At 47.6% G+C, this 25,572-nt stretch overlaps 1 protein-coding gene across 1 annotated transcript in view; it reads left to right on the top strand.

The window, feature by feature from the left end:
• LOC149339641 (lipid droplet-associated hydrolase-like) overlaps positions 1–25,087 on the top strand; it is a 50,995-nt gene extending 25,908 nt beyond the window's left edge. Inside the window, exons 2-4 of the mRNA XM_089548345.1 lie at positions 19,691–19,831; positions 20,883–21,037; positions 21,504–25,087. Of these exons, the coding sequence (XP_089404471.1) occupies positions 19,691–19,831; positions 20,883–21,037; positions 21,504–22,022 (815 nt within the window). The 3' untranslated portion in view covers positions 22,023–25,087. The remainder of the gene's footprint in view (positions 1–19,690; positions 19,832–20,882; positions 21,038–21,503) is intronic.
• The last annotated feature ends 485 nt before the right edge of the window (positions 25,088–25,572 follow it).

Below are 25,572 nucleotides of genomic sequence, written 5' to 3' on the forward strand. Positions count from 1 at the left end.
TTTGTAGAGTTCTTCGCAACCGCGCCTGCCAAGTCTCGGCGGCTTAATTTGCACAGCGAATACGCTTCTGCATTGACACGATTTTATGGCGTACTTTGGTTCTTTTTTTTTTTTGTTCTTCAATGCCTACTCTTCGCTTTTAAGCTTTTTCAGCTTAACATATCCACAGTATTCTGCATACTGCCTGCAATATCGACCCGTAGCTCCGAAATGTTAGTTTTGCGAGGAAAATCATCCACGAACTTTCTTCCTGCTGGGCAGCCTTCTTTATTCTTTGCTTTGCTTCAGTGGTTCAATGTTTGCTATCGCATAATCTAATAGCCTCCGGACGCACGCCGACCGTCTTCCCGGGTCGCGCTTACTTAAGGCTCCCCTCCGCTCCATTTGAAAAGAGGCCGGCCGTTTCTGTTTTCTTTTTAATTAACCAACGCTCGCGTCGAGCGGTTTTGAGGTCAAGGTAACGTGACGTAACACCGCTGTAGCCCCACGTGACCAGACCCAGCACTCTCCTCTCCTCCGCTGTCAGGACCACGCCTAGCGGCAGAGACGGGAACGCGCTTCGAGGCGCGGTGCTTATTGCGCGTGCCTCCGAGCGCGGTGAATGGATAGGTGCCTCCGGGATCACCGAAGGCAGACGAAGAAACTAAACGTCTGCGCGCAAACGTAGGGCACAGCGGGGCGTGCGCGCCATGTAAGAAGGAAACAGGTCTTTTTCCTCAGTGCTTGTTCGGCCGTTCGCATTGCCTGTCTGGTTCGCTTTCGCCTTCTCTTTCCCGCCAACACCAGTTCGGCGGGTCAAGGCCGCGCATCTAGCGGCTGGAGGAGCAAGCCGCCGCAGGGAATGTATATTAGGCGCACGGTTAGTTTTGCGTCTACCGGCTACCGTAATATGTTGCGTGTGGGTTTTTTTCAAACGCACGAAATTCTTATACGAAGGAAGCCCGAAGATGTCAAGATATCCGGAAGCAATTCGATGCTACTTTATGAAATCCTAAGAATCAACGACGCCTAAAAAGAATAAAATTAGAGCCGAATAAGTCCAAAGAAGGTCAGTAGAGAGCGAGAAAGAAGTTACGATGTCGGGGAACGTAAAGTCGTCATCTGCACTGCTCTACGCAGAAATGACATGTGTTAAGTGTTCACAAAATGAACAAGGGAGGGGAAAACCTCAGGTTGCTTGAGCCAACGTTTCGACAAGGGGACTTGTCTTCGTCGGACAAGTCCCCTTGTCGAAACGTTGGCTCAAGCAACCTGAGGTTTTCCCCTCCCTTGTTCATTTTGTGATCGCCAAAGACCATCTACCACACCCTCTCTCTACCATGTGTTAAGTGTAGCTACTTAAGACAGGCGGGCGCAACAGGCTAGTTCTTTAGTTTACCCGAAATGGCCCATCGCACGGAAGGCAACGGAAGCACAAGATAGAGTAGCCACACAATTTTCTTTCGCCTTCCATAAAGATACTTATAGTGTCGTGATTCTTATAAGAGCAGGAATAAATTTTCCAGGAGAGGCTCGCAGAAGATCTGTCAGGATCGCAGCAAAAACCCATCCGCTGCCGTTTCGATTCGAAGCGCGTGAGCCTAGCAACGCCTAGCGAGCGATGCTGTGCCAGCACGCCGGAAGGCGGTGCATGCTGCAAGAGCGTCACTCGCCTGAGCGCAATGTATCTCCTAATTTACAGATACTGTTGTATATCGCCATTTTTATGCATAGCATTATTGATATATTGAACTATTTTGCGATCCCCTTCGAGTTTCAAGTGATATATCCGGATTCCACTGTATAATGGCATGTAATTCAACTAAAATTCCTGGTCTGTCTCCTTAGCAAGAGTGTATGTACTCTCTAGATATTAAATGCTTACTCTTTACTATGGGCTCGAGAACACCTTAGCCAGCTATGATCGCTTACTCATGTCCGAACTGCCCAAGGTTTGGCGGCGCGCATCCTTTGTCTAAGCGGTCAAAGGAACAACCACCGGCCGTTCCTCCTGCTGTTTACAGCAACGAGCTAGGTTGCCTGCGCCGCATGACTGCAATATGGCGCGGAAAAGGAGAGCACGAGATAGAAGACCACCGTCAAGCACACCCTAAGTTCACCTTTGAACACGGTTTCACAGCGCTAGTGCTGCCAGTATGTATTGTAGGCCCCGCAGCCGCCCCGTCTTCGCGCACGAGAAATGATCGAAGAGCGCCGTTAGGAGGAGAAGCGGCTCTTGCAGAAGCGCAGCGAGAAGTTCGATGTATCGTACGACCGGCGATATTGAAGTTCGATATACTGCGAGAATTACCTTTACTTTTACTCATAATTTTCAAAGCAATAAACTGTGCGTTCGATGTATCCAATAATTTGATATATGCGGGTTCGATATATCCGTGCTCTACTGCATTACTGCATATCAGGGCACGACTGTACAACCTGCATATTCATACGTGTATGTCTCGTAATACGAAAAATGCGTGCACCCGCAGCGGTGGCTCGGTGGTTATGGTGCTCGGCTGCTAACTCGAAAGACGCGGGTTCGATCCTCGCCGCGGCGGTCACGTACAGCCCCCGTCAAAAGTATACAGCCCACGGGGTTTGCTTGTGAGGCCTACACTCAGCCTCGTTATGCATCCTCGGCGACCGTAATCTCACGAAAGAGGAATGGCTATGCGCCCTTAATTTCCCCAAAGCTTTGACTGCTAGATGTGCTTAGGGAGCCGCGCTAAACAGGTTAGAAGCAAACCCCCTTGGGCTGTATACTTTTGACGGGGACTGTATATTCCGCCACCCCACGTGGTGAGAATTATCCGCAGACCTCTACTACGCCGTTCCATAGCCTGAGTCGCTTTGGGACGTTAAACACACACACACAAAAAAAATCGAATTGCTCATAAATCTAATTATGGAGCCTGGTTTGAATCGAAGGTGCAGTGGGCATGTATTCCGTCGGCACTTTCAGGTGGCTCATACCCTCCTCACGATGCTCGGATAACTGCAGCCTATGAACTTGACTCAGGGGAAGCCATCCCTGTTCCTGAAACGCTGGAAGTTCCAGATTCCAGCGAACAGGTTCAAGATGTCGACACTAGATGACAAACGTGTCCTGCAAAGCGGCCGCGCTCGGGCAGCTTCAAGCAAAATAATCTAGTTTCTCTCTCGCACATAGTTGAGTATTACGATGGCACAGTTCACGGAAAAAAGAGCGAAAGGAAATATGAGACGTTCATATTTCAAGGAGGGATGCCCTGCAATTCACCGCTAAATAGCACTAACGCCGAAACTTACATCAATCACGTTCCGTCATTTTTTTGGCTGTTAAAGCGCCCTAATCCTCAGCACGCGGCCTAAAATTCCATTCGGGGCAGCGGTCAGATGAAATGCGAAAACGCTTTCATGATGAGGTTTCTGAGTGTGCCCTTCATTTTGACGCTTTGCGATTCTCAGGTGGCCAAAATTAATCTGAAGCTCTCCACTGGAGTGTCTCGCTTTACCCGCAACGCTATTTGAGGTAAAGTAACGAACATGTATTAAAGAACAAACTGCAGCGTAGTGGATCACGCATTCTGACAAACTCGCAGAACGCTTGTGCTAGACGTGGGCGCCATGGTACTTGTTCCGTTCGTGCGCCTTCGGCTGGTGTTGGCGTTGCAGGTATACACAGTGGTGGTGCAAGGAGCCGGACGTGCGTTTCGCATAAACAGAAGCTGTTTTGCTGATCCTTTATCCAAGCTAACACGCGTTGCTCCACCACGCATTTGTTCACGCCTACCGCATGCCTGCCGGGCAAGACAAATGTCTGAATAACAAATAACCGCACTGCCGTAGGTGCGGGTGTTGCGGTTGCTATAGCGTTGCTCAAATGCTCCCCCGCACGTTGCTTGCTGGGCTCACCTCATTTACCGCAATTTGATTACATCATAACGTCCCCCCCCCCTCCCTCCCATCTCTCTAGGCCTTGATGAATTTTCATTTGTTAGTTATTTTTAGGCAGCGAACAGGATTTCAGAGGATACCAACAGGAGCAGCCCCTGGCTTTCCGCTTTGCGCCACATAATGAAGTCTGGCACTATCCCCCTCCGCCTCTACCTTTCTCTCTCTCCCTCGGTGCATTATACGACAGCGGAAAAACACAAGGACGACGAGGCGCCCTTCCGTATCACACGCGATGGTCGCCGTTAACAAAGGACGCTTGCGAAAGCGCACCTAAAACAAGCTCTGCACATCACGGTTTTCTCATGCTTCTTGGAGTAGAACAAAGGGCAAACGCATTGGAGTGGATCTCTTTTGTTCGCCCACATTTAGATTTCAGTAACCATGCAGGGGGATTGCAGGCACGTCTAGGCTTGTGCACAGTATAACTCCTGTAGACGTATGAAGCGAGTTCGAAGTCGTCACACGTTTTCCTGTGTTAGCATTCGACGTTTGTCGGAAATGTTGGAAAAAAAAAAAACACTTACACAGTACTACTTGGCCGGTACGACTCAACTAAAGTTGTGGAGACACCAAATTACGCGTTTCTTTTCCTTTACGTGTAATCAAGAGGTAGCGCTTGCAATTCGCCTACGCCAGGTAAATAATTTCTAATTTGAACTATTCTCCCATGTGGTTTGAGTTCTAGTAGTCTGTAGCGTTGATTGTAACGCCACAAGTAGGCTTGAGATCGTGAGAGATATAGAAGAAGTGCTTTAAATTAGCTGATTCGTCGTTTTAATTTACTCCGAGTCTTAATCCTGCCATCCAGTATTACGAAGTGAACAAACAGTTTCATTTTGCAGAGTTTGTATGCCTCCCGTGATCTTGATCAAACCTATTTGTGGAGTTACAATCACCGCTAGACCGCTTGATCCTAACACCCCGCACACTGCCTGTCATTTTTTGCTGTATTTACTGCTGCTTTAATGGTAGGAGCTAGACCGCAATTAAGCCTTAGAAGACCGAGGTCGGAAAACAGGCCTAAAGATGCGCGAACAACAGGAAAGCTGCTTATGGTAGGCACCAGGTTCCAAGGCCAGGCCACTTAGCTCCCTTGAAGGTTGTTCGCAGACTAAGTTGTAAAGCTAATTGTAAACAATGAAGACGAAGTGAGAAATGCTACACCACAGTAAACATATTTTGCAGCGAAAATGTACAACGAATAATAACAAAAGTATACAGCACTTAGCGAGGTTATTGTTCTCTTGTCACAATTTATGATATCAACGCCAAATGCACGTAAATAAATATTGTGCGTGCGTGGTTCCGCGTGTATGTGTAGAGCAGGCAGTTTTAGCGCAACGCGGTCTTTGAGACGCCAGCTGCCTACATGCGCCGTCTTCATCGACGACAGGTGACAGTAAATATGCCATTCTAGTTTTCTGCGCTTCTGTCGCTGGTTCCCCGCGGATGCGTATCGCGCTGTGCAAAAACTTCCAGACTCTCTACAGACACCAGGCCACATGTCGGGGGCTTCAGGTTCGATGCTTACGCACAGAGTGCAACCACGCAAACCTGCAAGCCGTGCCAAACCCCAAATGCCTTTCCTTAAGCTCAGCTTTCGTGCTCCCCTTTTCGAAGCATAGCATTTCGAACGCTGCACAGAAGCGTGGCGTTGTCTGTAAATGCAAACGTTGTAGCGTAGGTTTCTCTTTCAGTGAATGCAAGCAGTGAGAGCGGTTTCACAGCGTGCGCTGTTTCTAAAAGGCCGTCCGCAGGGGTAGACGCGTGAGCCGTAACCAGGTTGTAAACTACAGCCACGATATCGTCGGTTTGAGTTCTGCCACCTATACGCAGGGTTTTAAGTTATCACCCAAAAAAATTGCGTTTTGAGGGCGCATAAACATGGCATCACAAAGGTGATTGTTGTACTGGATACACTAGGCAGCGGCTGTCATATACCTTCCAAATCCGGAGTCGTGGAGAGGGGGAATGCAGCACACTGGCAAACCTCCCAGTGACTCTATACAACACAGTCGTGGATCCCCTGGTAGGCACGCGCTCACTTTCCACCGTCTGCCGCGCGGAGTTCTTCACCCCAGGCTCTGAGCAGTTGTCGTGAGCAGTGAAGGGTAGCAGAAGATAAAGCCTTTTCCCAACCATTCCAAGGCACGTCAGTCTTCATTTGCATTCAGGTGACCACAGCGTGAACTAATTCAGGCACTCTTATACCCGCGGTGGATCAGTGGTTATGGCGTTCGGCTGCTGACCCGAAAGGTGCGGGTTCGATCCCTGCCGCGTTGGTCGAATTTCGATGGAGGCGAAATTCTAGAGGCTCGTGTACTGTGTGATGTCTGTGCATGTTAAAGAACCCCAGGTGGTCGAAATTTCCGGAGCCCTTCACTACGGCGTCTCTCATAGCTTGTGTCGTTTTGGGACGTTAAACCCTCATAAACCATGAACCAGTAAAAAATTTAAAATTGGTTTTTGAGGAATGAAAAGGCGCAGCAACTATGTCACTTCTGTGTGGATACCTTAAATGCGCCGTGAGGAAAGGGAAGTGGGAATGAAAGAATAAAGTGAGAACGAGGTGCTGTATTGGAGGGCTTCGGAATAATTTCGACCAGTGAATGGACACTATACCCGCCGCGGTGACTCTGTGGTTAGCGCGCTCAGCTATGCTGAGTCGGAGTTGCCAGGTTCGAACTCGGCCGCGGCGACCGCATTTAGATGGAGGCGGAACGCAAAAGGCGCCCGTGTGCTGTGCGATGTCAGTGCACGTTAAAGATCCCCAGGTGGTCGAAATTTTCCCGCGGAGCACAGTATAGGACAGCACAAGAAACAGCTCAGTCTCTCCACTCCGTCGCTCCACGTATTTCTCTTAACTGGACCATTCTACCTAACGCCCTTCTGAGTTTTCCCTACAACACACTACCGCCATTCGTAGCAGAATTCGCCGCTTGTGAGCTCGATCAGCTCCCGCAGCATTATTAAAGGAATTACCAGAGCAGGAGCGTATACGTGAGGCACATCATTTTCGGGTTTTATCCATTTTTTTTCTTTTTTTTTCAGAATTAGGCGGGCAGAAACCGGACGCCGTTTTCTGAGTTCAAGTTCGGGTAGAAATCAGACTATTGGGCAAATATTTTCATATATTACGAGTTTTTTTTTTTTTTGGAGGGGGGGGGGGGGCTTTTTTTCAAGAAGACAGGTGACTATTAGCTTGCGTTGAATGTTAATGTTGAAATTCTTTACCTGCGCTCATTACTTTCACAGTCTGTTGAGGAATGACAGCTTACACAAGTAAAGTGCTCTCAAAGTAAAGATTTTCTTTTTGTCATCCCAACTTTTTCGTCGCGTACATAACTGTCTTCGTGTGCAGCACATCAGCATCTCTGCTAGACCTTCCTGCCTTTGTGTATATATCAACATCACTGCAGTCATTTGAAACCGGACCTTGTTAGCGGGTGGCGCTTGGTGCAACAATGCCAAAAAAACGTCCCTTCAGCGCATGTGTTCTGGTTTCTCGTTTCTATACTTTTCGAACTTATTCACAGATTAAATCATGCGGTGGAATAACAAACATTAAATGACGTTTAAAATCATCGGCTAACTGAAAATGCCACCCCAAAAAAACGTACAAGGCATCGACTAGTTTCCGTGTGCTGCTTTAAGCTTTGTACACTGGCAAGCTTTAATTAAGATGTATTTTTGGGTAGAATTAGGGCGTCATTCGATATATAAGAGCTCAGCTCGGGGTGCAAGGGTCAGATTTCACCCGAAAGCGAAGGGGGCCTATATATATGACATCTTATGCCCCATCTGAATGGCGATCAATGACCGGGAGGACCCCTCGCATCTTGCCAGAAGCAGCGCCTTCAAAAGCGCCTCGCTACCACGAGAGAACTGGCGCCGGCCTTTCAAATCCCGCATTGTGGAGAGCGAGAGAGGGACCCTGACATTTTTTTTTTCTTTTAATATGGCGTCCGCCGCGACACTTGGCAGCTGTACATTTCGTGCGACGGACCGTTCATCGCCGAGGCAGATGACACCCTTTCTATGGCTGCGCACATTCTCCATGCTTTTTGACGTGCTGTGCACATTGAAGTAGGAAAAGGAGAGGGATTAGGGGCTATTGAGAGAAACCAGTTTAGTACAGACCTCTTCCTTCATTCATATCGCTCTGTGCCGCGCTTCAGGACGCCTGTTGCAGTAGGCATGCAGTGACACATTGTTAAAAGTCGCCGTTGGCTTCCCTGGAAGAGCCAAAGCCACGGCGATATTAATACCGTAGTAGTGGAGGGAAACGGCAGCTGTCGATATTCGCTCCACGTGCCTTACGCATGACACATGTGGAGTAAAGCTTACTCGAGTGGGAAATGTTTTAAAATGAGAGAAGGTGGGATAACTGCATCGGCCCGAGCGAATGCCTTATCCGCGTCGTGATGGACTGAATGCTGGACTTGAACGGTGGAGGTGGTGGTGCGACACTTTTTATTAACAGCCTTTATGTTAGGCGTTCAATAGGTCCTGGGCCAAGGTGACGGGGGCGCGTTGCAGGTTCAGGCCCCGGGAGGCAAGCCAGATGGGCCACGGTGGGGGTGGCGGGAAAGGATAGGCGGAGGACTGGAAGGCTACGTGGCACTGTGTAAGGCAGTGTTCTATGTCTGCATATGTGTGTGGACAGCTTGGGCACTGAAGTGTGGAAGTGTGCCGGTACAGATAAAGTTTGGCTGGTGTACGCAGGAGATTAAACTGATTCGGCGAAGAATGTGAGCTTCACGGATAGATAAGGATGGGTGTGGTGGTGGTAAATCAGCTAAGTCTTAATTTTTGCTGCGTGTAGTATTCGTCGACAGTGTGTCTGTAAGCCCTGGCGAACGACCACACTCGGCGTAGGATCTGAGTGGGAGGGTCCACGTTGCGTGCTACGCTGGGTGGTTGGATCTACCCACATGTGCTCAGATGAGTGGCGAGCGGACACTTCGAATTTCGAGGTTGCTCAGGTGCCATTTTTTTTAATGCGTTCTTTTCAGTAGCATAGTGCATATGCCACGATAGTGCTATGATAGCTGTGATAGTACATATGCCGAATCTATCATAGCTAGGAAAATTTTATGTCCGTGTGCAAATACTTTTTTCTCATGTTGAAAATGTCATGCCTACTGGAACATCTTTTATCCCTTCAAAGAGAGGCATTGAAACGTGTGACCATATTAACAATGCTTCACATGACTGGCTTACTCACATTAGGGAGAGAGAAGAAAAAAAGCTTGTTCCCGATCATGGAAACTAACCACAATTAGTTATGACAATGACAGCCAGTGAGTATCCATATCTCCGTGAGAGGTCTTGCCAGTAAATCGACCCGATTTTAGTTATATATCTGCCACGCGATCTGCGATTACATTAACCGCTTAGTAATTATAACCATCGTCTATTCGCTGCGTGCTCGCCAGAGGAATCTTCAAAGCCCGACGGCGACATACATATACAGCCACGACGCGAGTGAGTCATCGCGTAGGTCTTAGTGCAGGACGGAGGACAATGCCGTGACTGGACGCTCATTGTTCAAGCCGAGCAGTATTATGAAATGTGGAAAAAAAAAGACGCGAGTCGGAGCATGAAAAACGATCAACGTGAAAGCCGATCTACTCAACCGACTCTTCTTCGTTAAAGCCTTGAGCCGCATATAGAAGCGCGACTGTAAGCCTCCTGGCGGTCACTTTCTGCTGTCTGACCGCTGCCACGAGTCATGGCAACACCGCCTGGACTATCGGTCATATCTGAGGTCCCAGGATGCGACAATGCCTTCACGCGCTTTAAGTAAAAAATGTTTCTGCGGCTCGCAGGCGTCCAAGTCCAAGGCCGCTGTTTGATAGTGGACTCATATCGGGCGCCACCACGGTATGGGCACGGCGCGTGCACGCGGGAACTGCGTGCTGCGGATGAGTGCGGCGGGAAGGGGCTGCGAAGTGTAGATGACTGCCCACGACCCCTCGTTTTTTTTTTTTTTTGTACGTTAGCATTTAAAAAGTCTCCACTTAGCCATTTCACCTATCTTCTTCTGAAGCCTGCTTGACTTAGAAGCAACCTGGTGCCTCCCGCCCTGGTGGCAGGTGGGCTTCCAAGCTAAGCGACCTTGTGACGTCATCACAACCTCCCCTCCGGATTGCGAGCAAACTGCCCACCGTAGCAGCTGGTGGTTAATGATTTGTCGCGAGAGGTTTCTCGGGAAGAGCAGCCTGGGTGGCACAAGCCCCACCGGTGGCAGCAGTTGCCATCGCAGGGCAGTGGCGCATAGCGTAACCGCTGCACCACAGCGCCAGGAGTGGTACGAGGTCTTTCAGGGATCTGTAAATGTAAAGCAGAGAATGACCAATTCCGCATATGTGGAAATTAACCCATTAACTCTATCGCCTTAAGGCGGAGCTTCAGTGTCCCGTCCAGTTTTAGTGCGCTTGTACTAAGGCCCCCACTCACCGATCTATGTATGGAGCCTGCTTGCCCTCGAAAACCGTGCCACGAACCGAAACCGAAGCGAAAATCGAAGTGTAGAGCACCTAATTCGCATTTGGCCGAGCCGCGCCAAATCGTCCGTAATTTTTTATTTATGGCCCACAGGGAGCGACAATCTTTTCTTTGATGCGCGATCCTTTAATGGCTTGAAGTTCGATGCAAAAGTAAAAACGAAATTTGTGTCTGAACGCGAACAGGACGTTCCATTTCGTATTTCTGGGGCCTGCACGTCTCTGGTGGCTAGGAATGTCGGGAGCTGCGACTTCAGACCTCTACTCCCCGAACTGTCTATGGGGAGTACAGGTGATTGTTGGATTGCGTTTGCAGTGCACGCTAAAGAACCCCAGGTGGCAAAATTATCCGAAGCCCTTCACTATGGCGTCCCTCATAGCCTGAGTCTCTTTGGGACGTTAAACTCCCTTAAACCAAGCTATTTATTTATTTGCTTATTTATTTATTTATATCCCGGCCACGGTGGCCGAATTTCGATGGAGGCGAAATTCTAGAGGCTCGTACACTGTGCGATGTTAGTGCAGGTTAAAGAACCCCAGGTGGTCGAAATTTCTGGAGCCCTTCAATACGGCGTCCCTCATAGCCTGAGTCGCTTTGGGACGTTAAATCTAAATAAACTAAACCATTTATTTATTTATTTACTTATTTATTTATTTATTTATCAATAATATCTCAAATGCCGCAGAAAACAGGTATTACATGAAGGATGGGCTCAGCGTTCAAGTGAAATGGAAAGGAGTTGTGCGCAGCGTGCTTGAGGATGGTTGGTGCGGCTTGATAAGGCGATGAGCTGAAATCAAGTGGTGCATAATAAAATTTGTGATAAATCTACAGCCTAAAGATGTGACGTCTGGATCCGAGATTACTGAGGTGAACAAGGAATTTAAGCGCGGTGCCGCTGGAGTAAAAGGAGTAGTCGGAAAAAATAAATCAACCTGCGCGATTTTGAACCGATTCGAGGATGTTGGAAAGGTTAGATTGATATTGGTCCCGAATTGAGAAAAAAAAATGAGAAAGTAAAAACACCCATATCTTACACGTATCTATTGAATTATGTTTCAGGCAAAAGTATTTCTGTTGCGTTGTGTTGGGTTTTGTGGCACATAAGCAGCTAAGACTATCATTTGCCAAACATGATTTAAGTAAAAAAAAAAAAACTATTGCACTGCTAATTTCCCGTTGATCAACGTTCCAAGGAAAAAAAAGCATCCTGTTATGTTTACCTTTACTTCAGTGATTGTTGGCTTTCTTTATGTGTATGCTGTAACCATGCCCCTCATTTGCCTACTCTTGTCCGCTCAACAGCAAAGAGTAAATCACGTCTGGCGTCTTGACGTGGTTTTTGAACGTGCCCAAGCGTACTCTTGTATTGAGGCGCAAAGCTAGGCACCTTTACTTTGTCAAAATGCCTTCATCGAAGCCAAGAATCTGCAGACCTGCAATCGGGCGCTTGGAAACGTATTGCGCCTGAGCCACATAGGCACAACGGTGCGGGTCAAGGCGTACCTCCGAGCCATTTCGTGATCGGGCGCACGTTTCACTATCTCAGCGCGCGCTCAAGTTGCGCGTCGACTTGGAAGGACGCTCGCTCGTAACGCGAGGCAGCGTGAGCGGGCGCTGTTGCTGTAAGCTTCGTTGTCCGCAGGCTTTGTGAGTTGATCTCATCGTGGAGCTATTAAGTAATAATCAACAAAACAAAATAGGACCCTGCATTGGTTTACGACTCTTCTTTTTTTATTTTTTTACGACAGCCCGTACGCTGGCTCGGGCATCCGAGGCTGTATCTAAGCCTCATTGCGCCATTCTGAAGGGTATGGGCTTCATGCGATAAGCTGAAAGTGAGAAGCCAGAACGTGCGGGTCTGGGCGTGGATTTGCATTGTGTGCAGCTCGGCCACCTGCTCGCATAACAGCCATTGCAAAGGCCGTTGTGATGAAGCGAAGTGGGAGCCTGCAGAGAAGAAAGGTTACTACTAAGCTGGCAGGGTATATCTTTATGACGATGGCGATAAAAGGATATAGAAGACGCTATCCAGCCCGTTGGAGGGTAGGCACGACTTTACGTACAGGCCATAAACGGGATATTTGACGGAACAAAATTCCCTGTTACCAGGCAAGCTGTAGACTCCCTCGCGTGATTCATCGCGGTGGGCTGAATGTTGATGAACCCACTGTGCCACTTTTGGTGCAGTGTCTTATTTGTGGTTAATAAGTCATTAGGCATTTTACAAGTGCTATACACAATCAATCACTCACTCACTCACTCACTCGCTCGCTCACTCACTCACTCACTCACTCACTCACTCACTCACTCACTCACTCACTCACTCACTCACTCACTCACTCACTCACTCACTCACTCACTCACTCACTCACTCACTCAATCAATCAATCAATCAATCAATCAATCAATCAATCAATCAATCAATCAATCAATCAATCAATCAATCAATCAGTCAATCAATCAATCAATCAATCAATCAATCAATCGAGCAGTCAAGCAATCAATCGGGATGTCCCAAATCGTCTGTTTTAGCCTACAACTAAAAAAAAAAACGTGGCACACATTTTCTGTTTGAAACTGAAGCATTATTCTTGACCGAGCTTTTTACTTCAAGCTGATGTAGTTGACCAATGAAAAATAGTCTACTACTCAAGTGCATGATGAGACTTGGACTACTGCAACTGGAAGAAATTTGACACTTTAAATAGCTGAGTATCCACAAATGTTCTGTTATGCACCCAGGCGCATTAATCTTTCCGAGGAAAATAAATGAACGCGGTGCCAGATTTTACGCAAATAAGAAAAGGGCAGTTTGGGCTGGATGGCTGTACTTCATTCTTTAGACAGAGGCAAAGCTTCTGGCTATGTACTACTATATGCGGCTCAGGACATGTGAACAATCAAATAAACTGGTTAGAGTATGCAGCCTTATTCAAATGTCTGTATAAATTACGTGGTGGGGCGATTTGTATACTCTACACTATGCAGTACTGGTCGTATATGCTTATAAAACTTTTTGAAGAGGGGTGAGGGGGGGGGGGGGGGAAGGGGGAGATACTGAGCTACCACTGAGATATCAAGAGCAGAAAGTCGAGTGTAAAGCTCAAAGCAGCGAGATAGTCCTTACGAAGAACTTTTTTCGCGTCGAGGAGCGTGCATTCATATCTGTTTGCTATTCACATAAGACGCGCTATGCCGATTGTTTCGCGCGATCTTGACTCGACATATGGGACGCACGAAACAATCGGTTGGCCTTCAAACACATGCAGAGCACATACACACAAGCACAACAGAAGCGACGCAGATGCGCTTCCGGTCCATTGTTTTACCTGGACGCGAACAGCGCGAGCCACGTAGAGTTTTCGTTTTCGTTCGAAATCACTGGTGGGAGTGTGTCTTTGCATATACTAAGCAATCACGATAGGTTTATCACCTGGACCTATCGTGTTTCCTACGCAGAAGAAAATCGCATGCACTGTATGCGGCTTTAATTGCAGTGCTAGATAGGAAAGGGGGCAGGGAACAGCTTTGCCACTACAGGTGGCGTCATTTTTTATGCCATAAGGGTCACGATATAGAATCCAATGTTTAATGAATATCTCGCGAGGATCATTGTCGTCATCATCATCGTCAGCAACAGCGGCAACCTCACTTCACCCACTGCAGGACAAAGGCTTCTCCAATATCTCTCCAATTAACCCTGTCCTTTGCCAGTTGCGGCCACCGTATCCCCGCAAACCTCTTAATCTCATCCGCCCACCTAACTTTCTGCCTCCCCCTGCTGCGCTTGCCTTCTCTTGGTATCCACTACGTTACCCTTAAGGATCATCGGTTATCTTGCCTTCGCATCACATGCCCTACCCAAGCCCAATTCTTCTTCTTGATTTAGATTAGGATGTCATTAACTCGCATATATTCTCGACATACTCTGCCCTCTTCCTGTCTCTTAACTTTACTCCTATCATTTTCCTTTCCGCAGCTCTCGCCTCCACGTTTCTGCCCCATAGGTGAGTACCGGTAAGATACAGCTGTTGTATACACTTTTCTCTTGAGGGATATTGCCAAATTCCCATTCATGATCTGAGAGAACCTGCCATATGCATTCCACCCTATTCTTATTCTTCTAGTTATTTCCCTCTCATGATCCGGATCAGCGGTCACTACCTGCCCTGAGCAGACGTATTCCCTTACCGCTTCCAGCACCTCGCTACCAATTGTGAACTACTGTTCCCTTGCGAGACTGTTGAACATTACTTTGGTTTTCTGCATGTTGATTTTTATACTCACCGTTCTACTCTGCCTGTATAGCTCATTGATCATGCTTGGCAGTTCATGTCCTGAGTGACTTAGCAAGGCAATGTCATCAGCGAATCGCAAATTACTTAGGTATTCTTCATTAACTCTTAACCCCGACTGTTCACAATCCAGGCCTCTGATTACCTCCTGTAATTATAGGCGCTGATTAACATTGGCGATATCGTGTCTCCCTGCCTGACACCCTTCCTTATTGGAATTTTATTGCTGACTTTATAAACGACTATGGTGTGTGCGCAGCCTTTATAGATATGTTCCACTATTATTACACAAGGCTCATCTAAAGTATGATTCCGTAGTGCTTGCATGATTGCTGAAATTTCGACTGAGTCAAATGCTTTCTCGTGATCTATAGGGGCTATATATAGGGGTTGATTATATTCTGCGAATTTCTTTCTCACCTGACTGACAGTGTGAATAAGGTGTATTGTCGAGTAGCCATTACGAAAGCCTGTCTTATCATTTGGTTGATTAATATCCAAGGTTGTCCTGACTCTATTACCGATTACTTCAGTAAACACCTTGTAGGCAACAGACAGTGAGCTGATCGGTCTGTAATTTTGCAAGTCCTTGACGTATCCTTTCTTACGAATTAATATGATGTTAGCGTTCTTCCAAGCTTCCGGTACTCTTGAGGTCGTAAGGCGCTGCCTAAACAGGGCAGCAAGTTTTTCTAGCGTAATATCCCCACCGTCCTTCAACAGACCTTCTGTACACGCGATAACCACCAGCTGCTTTCCTTTTTTAGCATTGCTCCTTAGGCTTTCCTTACTTCCTCTTTTGTTACTGGCGGGATGTCCCATTGCTGTGCGCTACTGCTTGCCTCATGAACGTTCGATTACATTGGCGAGGATCGATACTGCTAAAAGGTAAATAAAAACGAAAGAGATAATGCTCGCAGGAGCGGATTGGCCCCTGTGCGTCATTAGAAATGTTTAAAAAATTTATATTTATTTATTTATTTATTTATTTATTTATTTATTTGGAATACTGCCAACCCTAGAGGGGTCATTACAGGAGTGGGATGAAAAAAAGAAAAAAAAAGGAGAAAAAAAATAGAATACAAATATACATGATGAAACAGGGTCAACAATGCGTATAAGAAAGAACTGCCTTTTCAGCGAGCGCAATAAATTTTTCCAATGTTGGCTGCGCGGTAATACATGGTTGCAAAGCGTTCCATTCGCGTACGGACATCGGAAAATAAGAATGCCAGAACGAGTTGCTATTGCAAGAAAATTCCTGTATCATATTTGAGTGTATGTGTCTGGTTTGGCGCGTATGTCTTAGATCTATAAAGTCTGAAAAATTTAGTTGGAATGAGTTGTGAAGAAGAAGATAGAGAAATTTCAAACGCTGCAGTTTTGCTCTACTTGTCAGAGTATGAAGACCAGCGCGCTGTAAAAGCTCCGTGGCTGAATCGAAACGACCGTAGCGGTTAAATAAAAAACGTGCAGCTTTTCTTTGGACCATTTCCAGTGAGTAGATATTATCTTTTGTGTGTGGGAACCATATAATATTTGCATATGGAGGGCTATTGAGCACATTCACGATTCTATTACAGTTCTGCTCTTTCCTGATTATTTTTGCACTCGGTCATTAGCTGAGGCGTTGCCATGTTGGCCATAACAATGCAATGGAAGCCAAAAAAAGAAAGCGCATGATGTCGCTCCAGTTTTTCAGCATTGTAATCTGACTGGTCGCGATAACGAGTATGCGTAATGCTCGAGGAGATTAATGAGTGAATTAATTAACATTGCAGTGTTTTACAGTTTCGGTCATCAACTAGACTTTATCTTTGAACATTTAGTATTTCGGGCGTTTGCCTCACACCAGGTCGAAGGACTTTACGATAACGTCCTTCTCAAAGCACGCCACTTACTCCTCAGTATTGTTCGACCGTAACGCAAATACAGTGCCATGTCGGTACTATCGCTGCATTCTGGGCACTTCACGAACGCTCTATGCCACATGCGCCGAGCCACTTGGAAGACTCACTTATTTGAGATAAACGTGAACTCCGAGCTATCTTACAGTAAAGTGAAAAGCGGGCCGAAATAGTCCTCACTGCGGCTGAAACAATGCTATCTCAACGCCGGTGACGATTTCCGGGAGGCCTGCGGCGCGGTGCTATCTCTTTAAGCTGAGAGAGGCACTCACGCCATTGTTTCATAGCAGGGGATGGCAACGCACCTTGAAGGAGCCCTTAAAACACATGATGAACACATTAGATAAGTACTCACCAGTGAGATCGTACGATGTTGAACAGCTGGAGCAGGTATAGCTGCCCTTTACTCACGAAAGGACCTGCAATCTCGCCTTGAGGATTGTTTGCTTGTTTCCTATGTATGTTCTAAATTCCAGTCATTTCTTCGCACCTATACTGGATCGTCATATAAAAGCTAACCGTCACGGTACGCGAATGACTCTTATAGGTTAAGCCCTTGAAATTATCAAGGGGCTTTACATAGGGCACACTCCGCATCGTCATGAACGCCAGGTGCAACTGCGACTGTCGCGGAAGAAAAAGCGGGACTGACTAATGCGGAGACTCGAAAGCCTAAGGGGAGTAAAGAAAAACGCGCACTGATCACGTGTCGCTATAGCCGGATCATCACTAGCGTCGGCCAGCGCTGGTGTAGTGGTGGCAGTCTCGCTGGTGACAGTCTCGTTCAAGCAATGTTTTCTGCGCCAAATGTTGATACAGGAATCGAGAAAGTACTTTCAAACCAACCGCGCAACCTCTTTCGCCACCCTGCGTTTCGCCGCAGCCTCAACGGTAGGAAGAGCGCTCGTTCCTTCGGTGGGCGGAGATGGCGCTACCGGTACCACTGCTATGAAAGCTTGCTTTTTTAGTTCGCTGTACTTCACCCTGAAGACATTTACTTCGAAGGCCGTTGACCTAAAGGCCTTTATATTGGCATTGTCATTAATGACCCTCGTAATTTAGTAACGTCCCTTATCATCACAAAACTACAGCTATCAATAACTATCACTATAAATATGACTAATTTTAACTATCACTAATTATCCCTATCACTATAACTGCTACTGTCTTCGCCGCGGTGGCTCAATGGTTATGGCGCTCGGCTGCTGACCCGAAAAACGCGGGTTCGATACCGGCCACGGTGGCCGAATTTCGATGGAGACGAAATTCTAGAGGCCCGTGTACTGTGCGATGTCAGTGCACGTTAAAGAACCCCAGGTGGTTGAAATTTCCGGAGCCCTTCACTGCGGCGTCTCTCACAGCCTGAGTTGGTTTGGGATGTTAAACCCTCTTAAACCATAAATCACTACTGTCTTGTCTAATGTATTCGCTTCATTGCCTATGATCACCCATTCCTATCTTATAGTTTGCTGCTGACGGCATGCGTGGCCATGGTGACGTCATGATGTTTTGGTACCACTTTTCATGGTCAATGACGCCGGTTCGTTGCTGATAAGCCATATAATGCTTTCGGATTAATAATTCAGTTGACCCATTTTCAACCAAGAGAAACACAAACAAATACGAAAATAAAAGGTGTAAAGATTTTAAACTTTATAAGTATTTCCCAGAGCTGGTGTCCGCCACTTTTGATCGCATCACTTAGTTGCAGTGCTTGCTTCATCAGTCACTGCGTTCCGAACTAAGGCACTACACTACATCAGATAAGAACCAAAGTAGCACAAGTGAGCGATACTAAATACAGTCGAGCACATTTATAACGGCTGCAGTTACAACGAACGCTCGCTTATTACGAACGAGGGTGGAGATACCTTCAAAATATGTGTTAAGGCTATGCCACTGCATCTCAGATAAAATGAACAATCGTGGTCCCACCAATCGGTTGCAACGAACAGTGAGGCGCCGTAAATTCTCCCCGCTGACGACAAACGCGCGATCTAGGCGCACAGTCTAGATAGCGTCTCCCATCTCCCGTGCCTTCCCCTAACAAAGAAAGTGAAAGTGCCGACTGCCAAGAAACAAAAAAAGGCGGCATAGCAATTGCTGTTAACTGCTGGCTAAGCGCAACCGGACGCACTTTACAAGGTCATTCGGCGCGTGCGTACGTGCCGGCTGAGCTAAGCATCTAAAGTGGCAGCAGAAGCGCGGTAAGCGCAAGACAGGGCCAACGTTGAAAGCGAAACTACTGCACACGGCCGGGTATCAACAAATAAATGCGATATGAGAAGTTGGAACACCAGTCGCAAGATATGCCACGCTGGTCCAACCGCTCACGTGCGTCTCCTGCCGAGTCCGATCTCGGCCTGTGCGCCGCTTCCGTGCGCGGACCGCAATATGCGTCACCCTCCTGTAAAGCGGTCGAGTAGTGCGCAATAATTAATGAAAACTGAAAGCAGACAGTAGCTTAGGGTAAAGTCCTAGTTCCTGTTTGGTCTCTAGGCCTAGGCCGCTTTAATTCCGTTCAAAGGTTGCTTCAGAAGCCTAGCAGCTGCTGCGGCTTGTCGCTCGCTTTATTTGGAGCCAGATGCGCTACACGAGCGCTTTACACAAGGGTTACGCATACTGCACGTCCTGCGTGCACATGCGCTGAGGCAGTTTTGCCGCTGCATCCGTGTCAAGGACCGAAGTCGAGGATGCCGACCTGCCTACAGTTGCTGCGAACGCCTCGATCGCTATTGGTATTATGAGTCCTTAAATGGCTCGCCCAGAGAGAGTGTCGGTGTCACGAGCGCGTTATCGCGCTGGAAAGCTTAGGAAGCGGCCTGATAGCTCTGCTTTGAAGAAACGGACATCCATAACTGACTTTTTAAAGAAATAAACGTCACTTTTGTCTGATTTACATTAATGGGGCACGTCCACTTATTGCGAATTCCGGATATAAGGAACACAATCCGCGTGACCGTATTATAACAGGGCTCGATAGCGTATCTGTCTTGCCCCATGTCGTGACGATCTGCACACGCATTGGGGAGTGACCGATGCCATTGAACTTTGCAGGCAATCCTGGCTCTATCGAGTTCTACACCGAGTTCATGCGCGAGATCTACGAAGGTCTCAAGGGCAAGGTGATCGTCTGGGGTGTGTCACATGCCGGCCACGTTGCCCCGCCCAAGCCCATGCAGATCCCCAACGTTGAAGGTCAGTACGACTTTCGGTATAAACGCTTGACGAAGCGCTGGCGCCGCGGTCGACGAACAAACTGCATCGAGAGGCCGTTTATTTTCTTACCGACCTTCTAGTTAACCCGTGTGTTTAGATCAGGCACTAACGGTTCGTGTACGCGATGTCCTTCAGTCCTGGTTTAGGGTATGAGTGTATTGAGCAGAAGGTTTCAGTGCTGTGTGCGTGGATTGTGTTTGCACTGGACTCTGCTGAATAAAGGAGTATGCAGACACTCTGACCAGTGTATATGCATGTCATTACTCTGTAACTTTACGTTGTAGCACGAACAGGACATCGGACAGAAAATTGACGAACCGTTGTAGTATGTTGTGTCTACACTTCTTGTCTGTCTGGTGACCCTTCAGGTGCTTAATGATGCTTAATGAGCCATTTATCAGATGCTTAGTTAGCCATTAGAACACACGGCAAAAGCTACCCTGTAGATGGTAAGACTGTTGGATGTTTCGACTGCTCAGCATCCTATTTGTATAGTACTAAGGCCTGTAGCTACGATTCCTAAGGTGTACCGATCCTTTCAGAGACGCCCAGCACACCGAATTTTGCTGCTGTATTGTACAATAGAGGTGAAGTATTATCTCTAGTGTGCCGATTTACATGCCGAATTACTTGAACTTTAATAGACTGGTTACATAATGGCCAACAAAGTTTCGAATTAAAGTTTGTAGTGGAGCATTACAAATGACGTGCCTGCAAGATTATCAGCGGTATTCTTCAGCCAGGTCATACACGTAAGTGAGCTGCCCAGTGAATATTTAAAGCATGCGGCATGCCTGATTTAAGATTGCTCCGGCAGTCACCACCTCCACCTTATAGCTGCCGCTTGAACCTTCCGACTTGCCTGACTTTGGGCTTCTCGTTCTGTGGTTCAAACCTAGAATTTTGTGCTTAAACACCAAACTTACACGTTTAAATACTGGAGACATACACAGCGATTCCTCTTCACGTCGGCTTACGCCATCCAGATCGGCTCTGTGACAGTCTCTGTTCGTCCACATTTTACACGCAGACCACCCGACGCTTTACTCGTGCGAGGGCCAGATCGGCCACAAGCTGTCCTTCATCAAGCAGTACATTCCAAGCGGGGCTCCGCTCATTCTGGTGGGCCACTCCATCGGGTGCCACATGGTGCTCGAGATCCTCAAGAGGGCACCCGACATCAACGTGAGTAGCTTGAGAGCGAAACGATGATATAAGCATGAAATGATGCGGCATTCAATAGATCGAACAAATTTTGAAAAAAAAAAACTAATTTCGTCATTGGATTGAGATTTTATTTATAACGAGTCTTCAGTGCTGTCAAGCGCTATATGCTTCGTCGGACAACGGCAGGTTACGCCTGATTTCGCGAGATATCGAACTTTTCATTCTGTTGTGCCAGAGCACGCATTCCGTTGGCATCAGGTCTTTGTGTTTGTCACCAGGCTTATAATCAAGCATGGTTTCTATCCTGGTTGAGCCAGTTTCACCTAAGCCTAACCACCAAACCTGAAAATAAATAGGCAACGTCGTGACAGTCACCAGGCGGTGTTGGCGCTCTGTCACTGCGGAAGGCTTCAGAGCAGGCCGCCTGTGCAGGATAGCCAGCTGCATGCACGACGAGTGTGTACATTCAGTTCTTTGTTCGCAGGTGCAGAAGGCGTTCCTGCTCTTCCCGGCCATCGAGAGCCTGGACGCATGTCCGCGCGTCAGCATCATCAACCCGCTGGTGACGTACCTGAGGCCGCTGACCGTGGCCACGCTGTCCGCTCTGCGGCTGCTGCCGCGCGTCGTGCAGAACCTGCTCATCCGCCTGTACATCTTCCTGGCCACCGCCTGCACCACGCCGCACAGGTCGTCGCTGCGGGGCGCCGTCAACTACTTCCGGCCCGAGTGCCTCATGGCCTGCTTCGTCTTCACGCGCGACATCATACAGAACGTGCGCGAGCGGGACAACGAGACCATCGCGCGCCACGCGGACAAGCTGATCGTCTACTACGGCCAGAACGACCACTGGAGTCCGGTCGAGTACTATGACGACATGCGCAGGACGTTTCCCGAGGCCGATGTGCGCCTCTGCGAGCGGGGCTTCCGGCACGCCTTCGTGCTCGACCGCGGCGTCGACGTCGGGTGCATGGTGCGAGGGTGGATCGAGACGCTGCTCAGCTAGCCGAGGCCGGCGTCCGGGACGCAGCAGTTTTCTTTTTTTTTTTTCTCGCACACCTTTAACAGTGTGGCAGGCTGTCCCGTGACAAGCACCCTCACATTCCTTGAGTGTGCGACTCAATGAACTAAAGGAACTATCTATCACTAAAGGAACGAGATGCAGTGCTTCGCGAAGGGTTATCGGTAACGTATAGCTTTCTCGCGAGCGACTGAACGGCTGCCGGCTTGCTTTGTGGGATTTTCTGGCGCTTCGGAAAAGCGTGTGCGTGCTTACAGACGGTCTGCAATGGAACCGCCCGTGGAACATAGACTATGGTTGCTGAACTCTGAGGCAGGGGTCGCTAACTCATCTAAAATGGCAAAAACTCCAGGAAAAGAAAATGAGTTGGGTCAACCTTTTTACCCGGTGGCAGCAGCGCCCAAAAGTTGCGGCCTTCGTACGATCGCTTTCACGACTCGTGCTGCCTGTGACGAAAACTGTCTACATGTCAATTGCGGACTTCAATTTGGACCAAGAACGAGGGACCAGAAAAGGACCATGCTTGACATATGGCGACCGTTAAACTGTCAACTACGGCTGCTTACCCGTTTTGGAAGGTTTAGGTCACGTTAGGCTCTGGAGGCTTGCACGTGGTGGGTCTCCTACAGCGTTCGAACAATTAATATGGATTGGGACACAGGCTCAAGCGCCTTGTACGAAAGCTCGCGCAGGTGACAGATTCAGATCGACATACAATGCCAGTCACTTTTAGGTTTTGGCAATGCTATATATAATGCATGCCTAGAAGAATATTTCTCGGGGTTGCATTCGCCAGAATTGTAAGTCGACAGAGGTTAAGGGTGCTGACGACACGGGACACCGCGTCACACAGTTCAAGGTGTTCGAACTTTACATGGCGTATGCCCACATACTCATTGTTCTTCTATTTGTTTGTACACGATACCTTCGGAAGGCGCCAAACACAAGGGCAGCCATCAATTATGTTGTTGTAGGCACGCTTCATTTGCGCATTATACGCATTCTAGTCCCGCCTTGATGCTTTGATTTGCGCGCGCGCATTCAGTTCCTTATTGAACAGCACCTTGTTAATGCCTATAGGCGCGCAACGTCGCGAGTTTGCGGAACACCATTCCATCTATCGGGACGTTCTCTTAGCACCGGCGAGTTCGTGGTGAGCATATGCTGTAGAGTGCTGGCCGCTGCTGCCGTATTTATAAGAAGGCGACGGTTTGGAACAGTGCCGTTGTAACGAGGTTGTAATTTGCGCAATTTAAACGAGCCAAAGTGGTAAAAATCACTCCAAGACTCGTCTCTTTGGCTGTACTCAGAGCTCTTAATGTGTGTGGCGTGTACTCTCGCTCCTATGGCAGCAAAGAAGAATACATCTTGAGTCAACAAAAGCAGAAGCAAAGCAGCAATGCCGTGCCTCGTACACCCTAAACAAGAATATGCCTATATGGGAGTAAAAAGGGAGCAAACTCTCCTCTAGCACTCCCTTTTAGGGGCAAGGTATGCTGTCCAAGTTCAGGGGTATATTTCGGTCACTCAGTATACGTAATCCTGGCCTTTGGCAACGGAGGTATATTTTCACCGCAAGTAACTTGATGCAGTTAGCAATTGGAGGAGGCATTTAAGCGTGGCACCGGAAGTCTTGAGGTTTGCAAAAAGAAGAGGTTGAAAGCTCGGTTAAAATTTTCATAACTGCTAGACCTTCAAAAGTTTTTGAGAGTGAATTTGTTTCCGTTGTCAGCCGTAAGTACTCCGTATTTTTAGTGGTGGAAATCTACCCCAAGGCTTGGCCAGCACACCCTGACCTGTTGAGGGAGTGCGCCAGAGGACAGCTTACTCTTTTTTTTACTACTTTTGTATTTTCAGCGTATAGGTTCGATGTGACTTGGGCAATATGAGCCTGATTCATAGTTTTAATGGATACATTATGCCATATTGTTGATTCATTTCGCTACAGGAGCTTTTAGCGGCTGGAACCGCACCGTAAAAATTATGCCGTCTTCCCAAGAGGCTCACCAAACGCAGCCAGCGACCAGCCATGCCTGTTACCGTAGTACGGATGTCCCGAGTCATGCGACGCCCCAAGCAAACGGTGTCGTTCGTTCTGCGCATGTCACGGAACGCGGTGGTAAATTTCCTTTGGACCAAGTTCAAGAAGTGATGAGGAAAAGTCGCCGTCAATTCTAACACCGGAAAAAGGTCGACATTGAAGATGTATTATGTCCACACTTAGAAGCCTGCACGAAAGCTCTACAAACGCGTGTTCGTCGAACAGAGCTGCACAACTAAATGAGAACTGACACAAAATTGTGATGCTGCATTACCTGTGTAGTGAGCAGCTCCAATCAGGTGTAATAGCTAAAACAGTTTGAATGACATTTTAACTTCAGGTGGTCCCGGCGAATTGACTGTAAAGACTGTGAATTGAGGCACATCGTGACAAGGACGTCAACTGAAGAACACAACGCGTATGTGAGCGAGGAATGCTTACGTCGCAGATTTGGCGTGTAGCAGCACGTCAGAGATTTGAGAGCCCACATATAATGATCACTTGTATATGCCTGAACGCCTGGTGACGTCACGACGTATTTGTCGCTCTTCGTAATCGAAACCGTAACTGGTAGCGACAAATGAAGGTGTTTTTTTTTTATTGTTTGCATCAGGTTTCAGAGTCAAAATGGACAGTTATATGTTCAGTTGTTACCTATTAAAACTGAAAAAGGAACCGCAATTCAGGAACGTGTTAGTACTCGTTTAAACTGATGACGTAAATGAGGCATGTCCATTAATAACGAAATGTTTCTGACTGGCTGCAAGGGTCGTTTTGAGGGCGGAAACCGGTCCGAAAACTGTAGGCAGACAGCGAGCACTATATTACATCGGGACCAATACTGAAGCAGGCTTCGCTTACCGCGTACTTTGGAGTCGCTACTTCTGTAGGGAGACACGTCTGCTGAATAAAAAAAGAAATCTGCTTCTGTGATAGCCTACGCATGCACCATGTCTCCTGCAGTGTGATGTTTGTACATAGCAAATAAAATTATCATGGCAGCTTGTTATATCGTCTGCGTCTTCTTGTCTATACCAGTGGTGTTCCGACACCACGATACACTTTAGAGCAGCGATACTGTTCCATTGCGGAACCGAAAATTCTCTCCATCAGGCCCAAAAGTGCACTATTCCAGACCCGATATTTTTCTGCAGAAAATTCCGCAAAATTTCCTTAACCTCCGTAGTAGAAATTTCCTTTTCGCAGATTTTACTCCAAAAATTCCCCCAAAAGGAGAAAATTCCCCTGGAACACAACTGCTTTAGAGACACAGCTATCGATATATGTTAAAGGGACATTGAGGACGAACTGAAGTTGGCCTGTATCGACAATTGCCACATTTCAAAAAAAAAAAATAAAAAAATATGCAGCTTTCTTTGAAAACAGAGCTTTAATAAGCTATAAAGACCAACAAAAATGAATGACAGGACCAGCGGCCGATTGCGCGAATAAAAATGCGTGCGGCGTGCCCATTGCAGCGTGCCCATTCTAGGC

This window comes from Amblyomma mixtum, chromosome 6 (assembly GCF_055824585.1).
Source record: "Amblyomma mixtum isolate Tamu chromosome 6, ASM5582458v1, whole genome shotgun sequence".
Lineage (NCBI taxonomy): Eukaryota > Metazoa > Arthropoda > Arachnida > Ixodida > Ixodidae > Amblyomma > Amblyomma mixtum.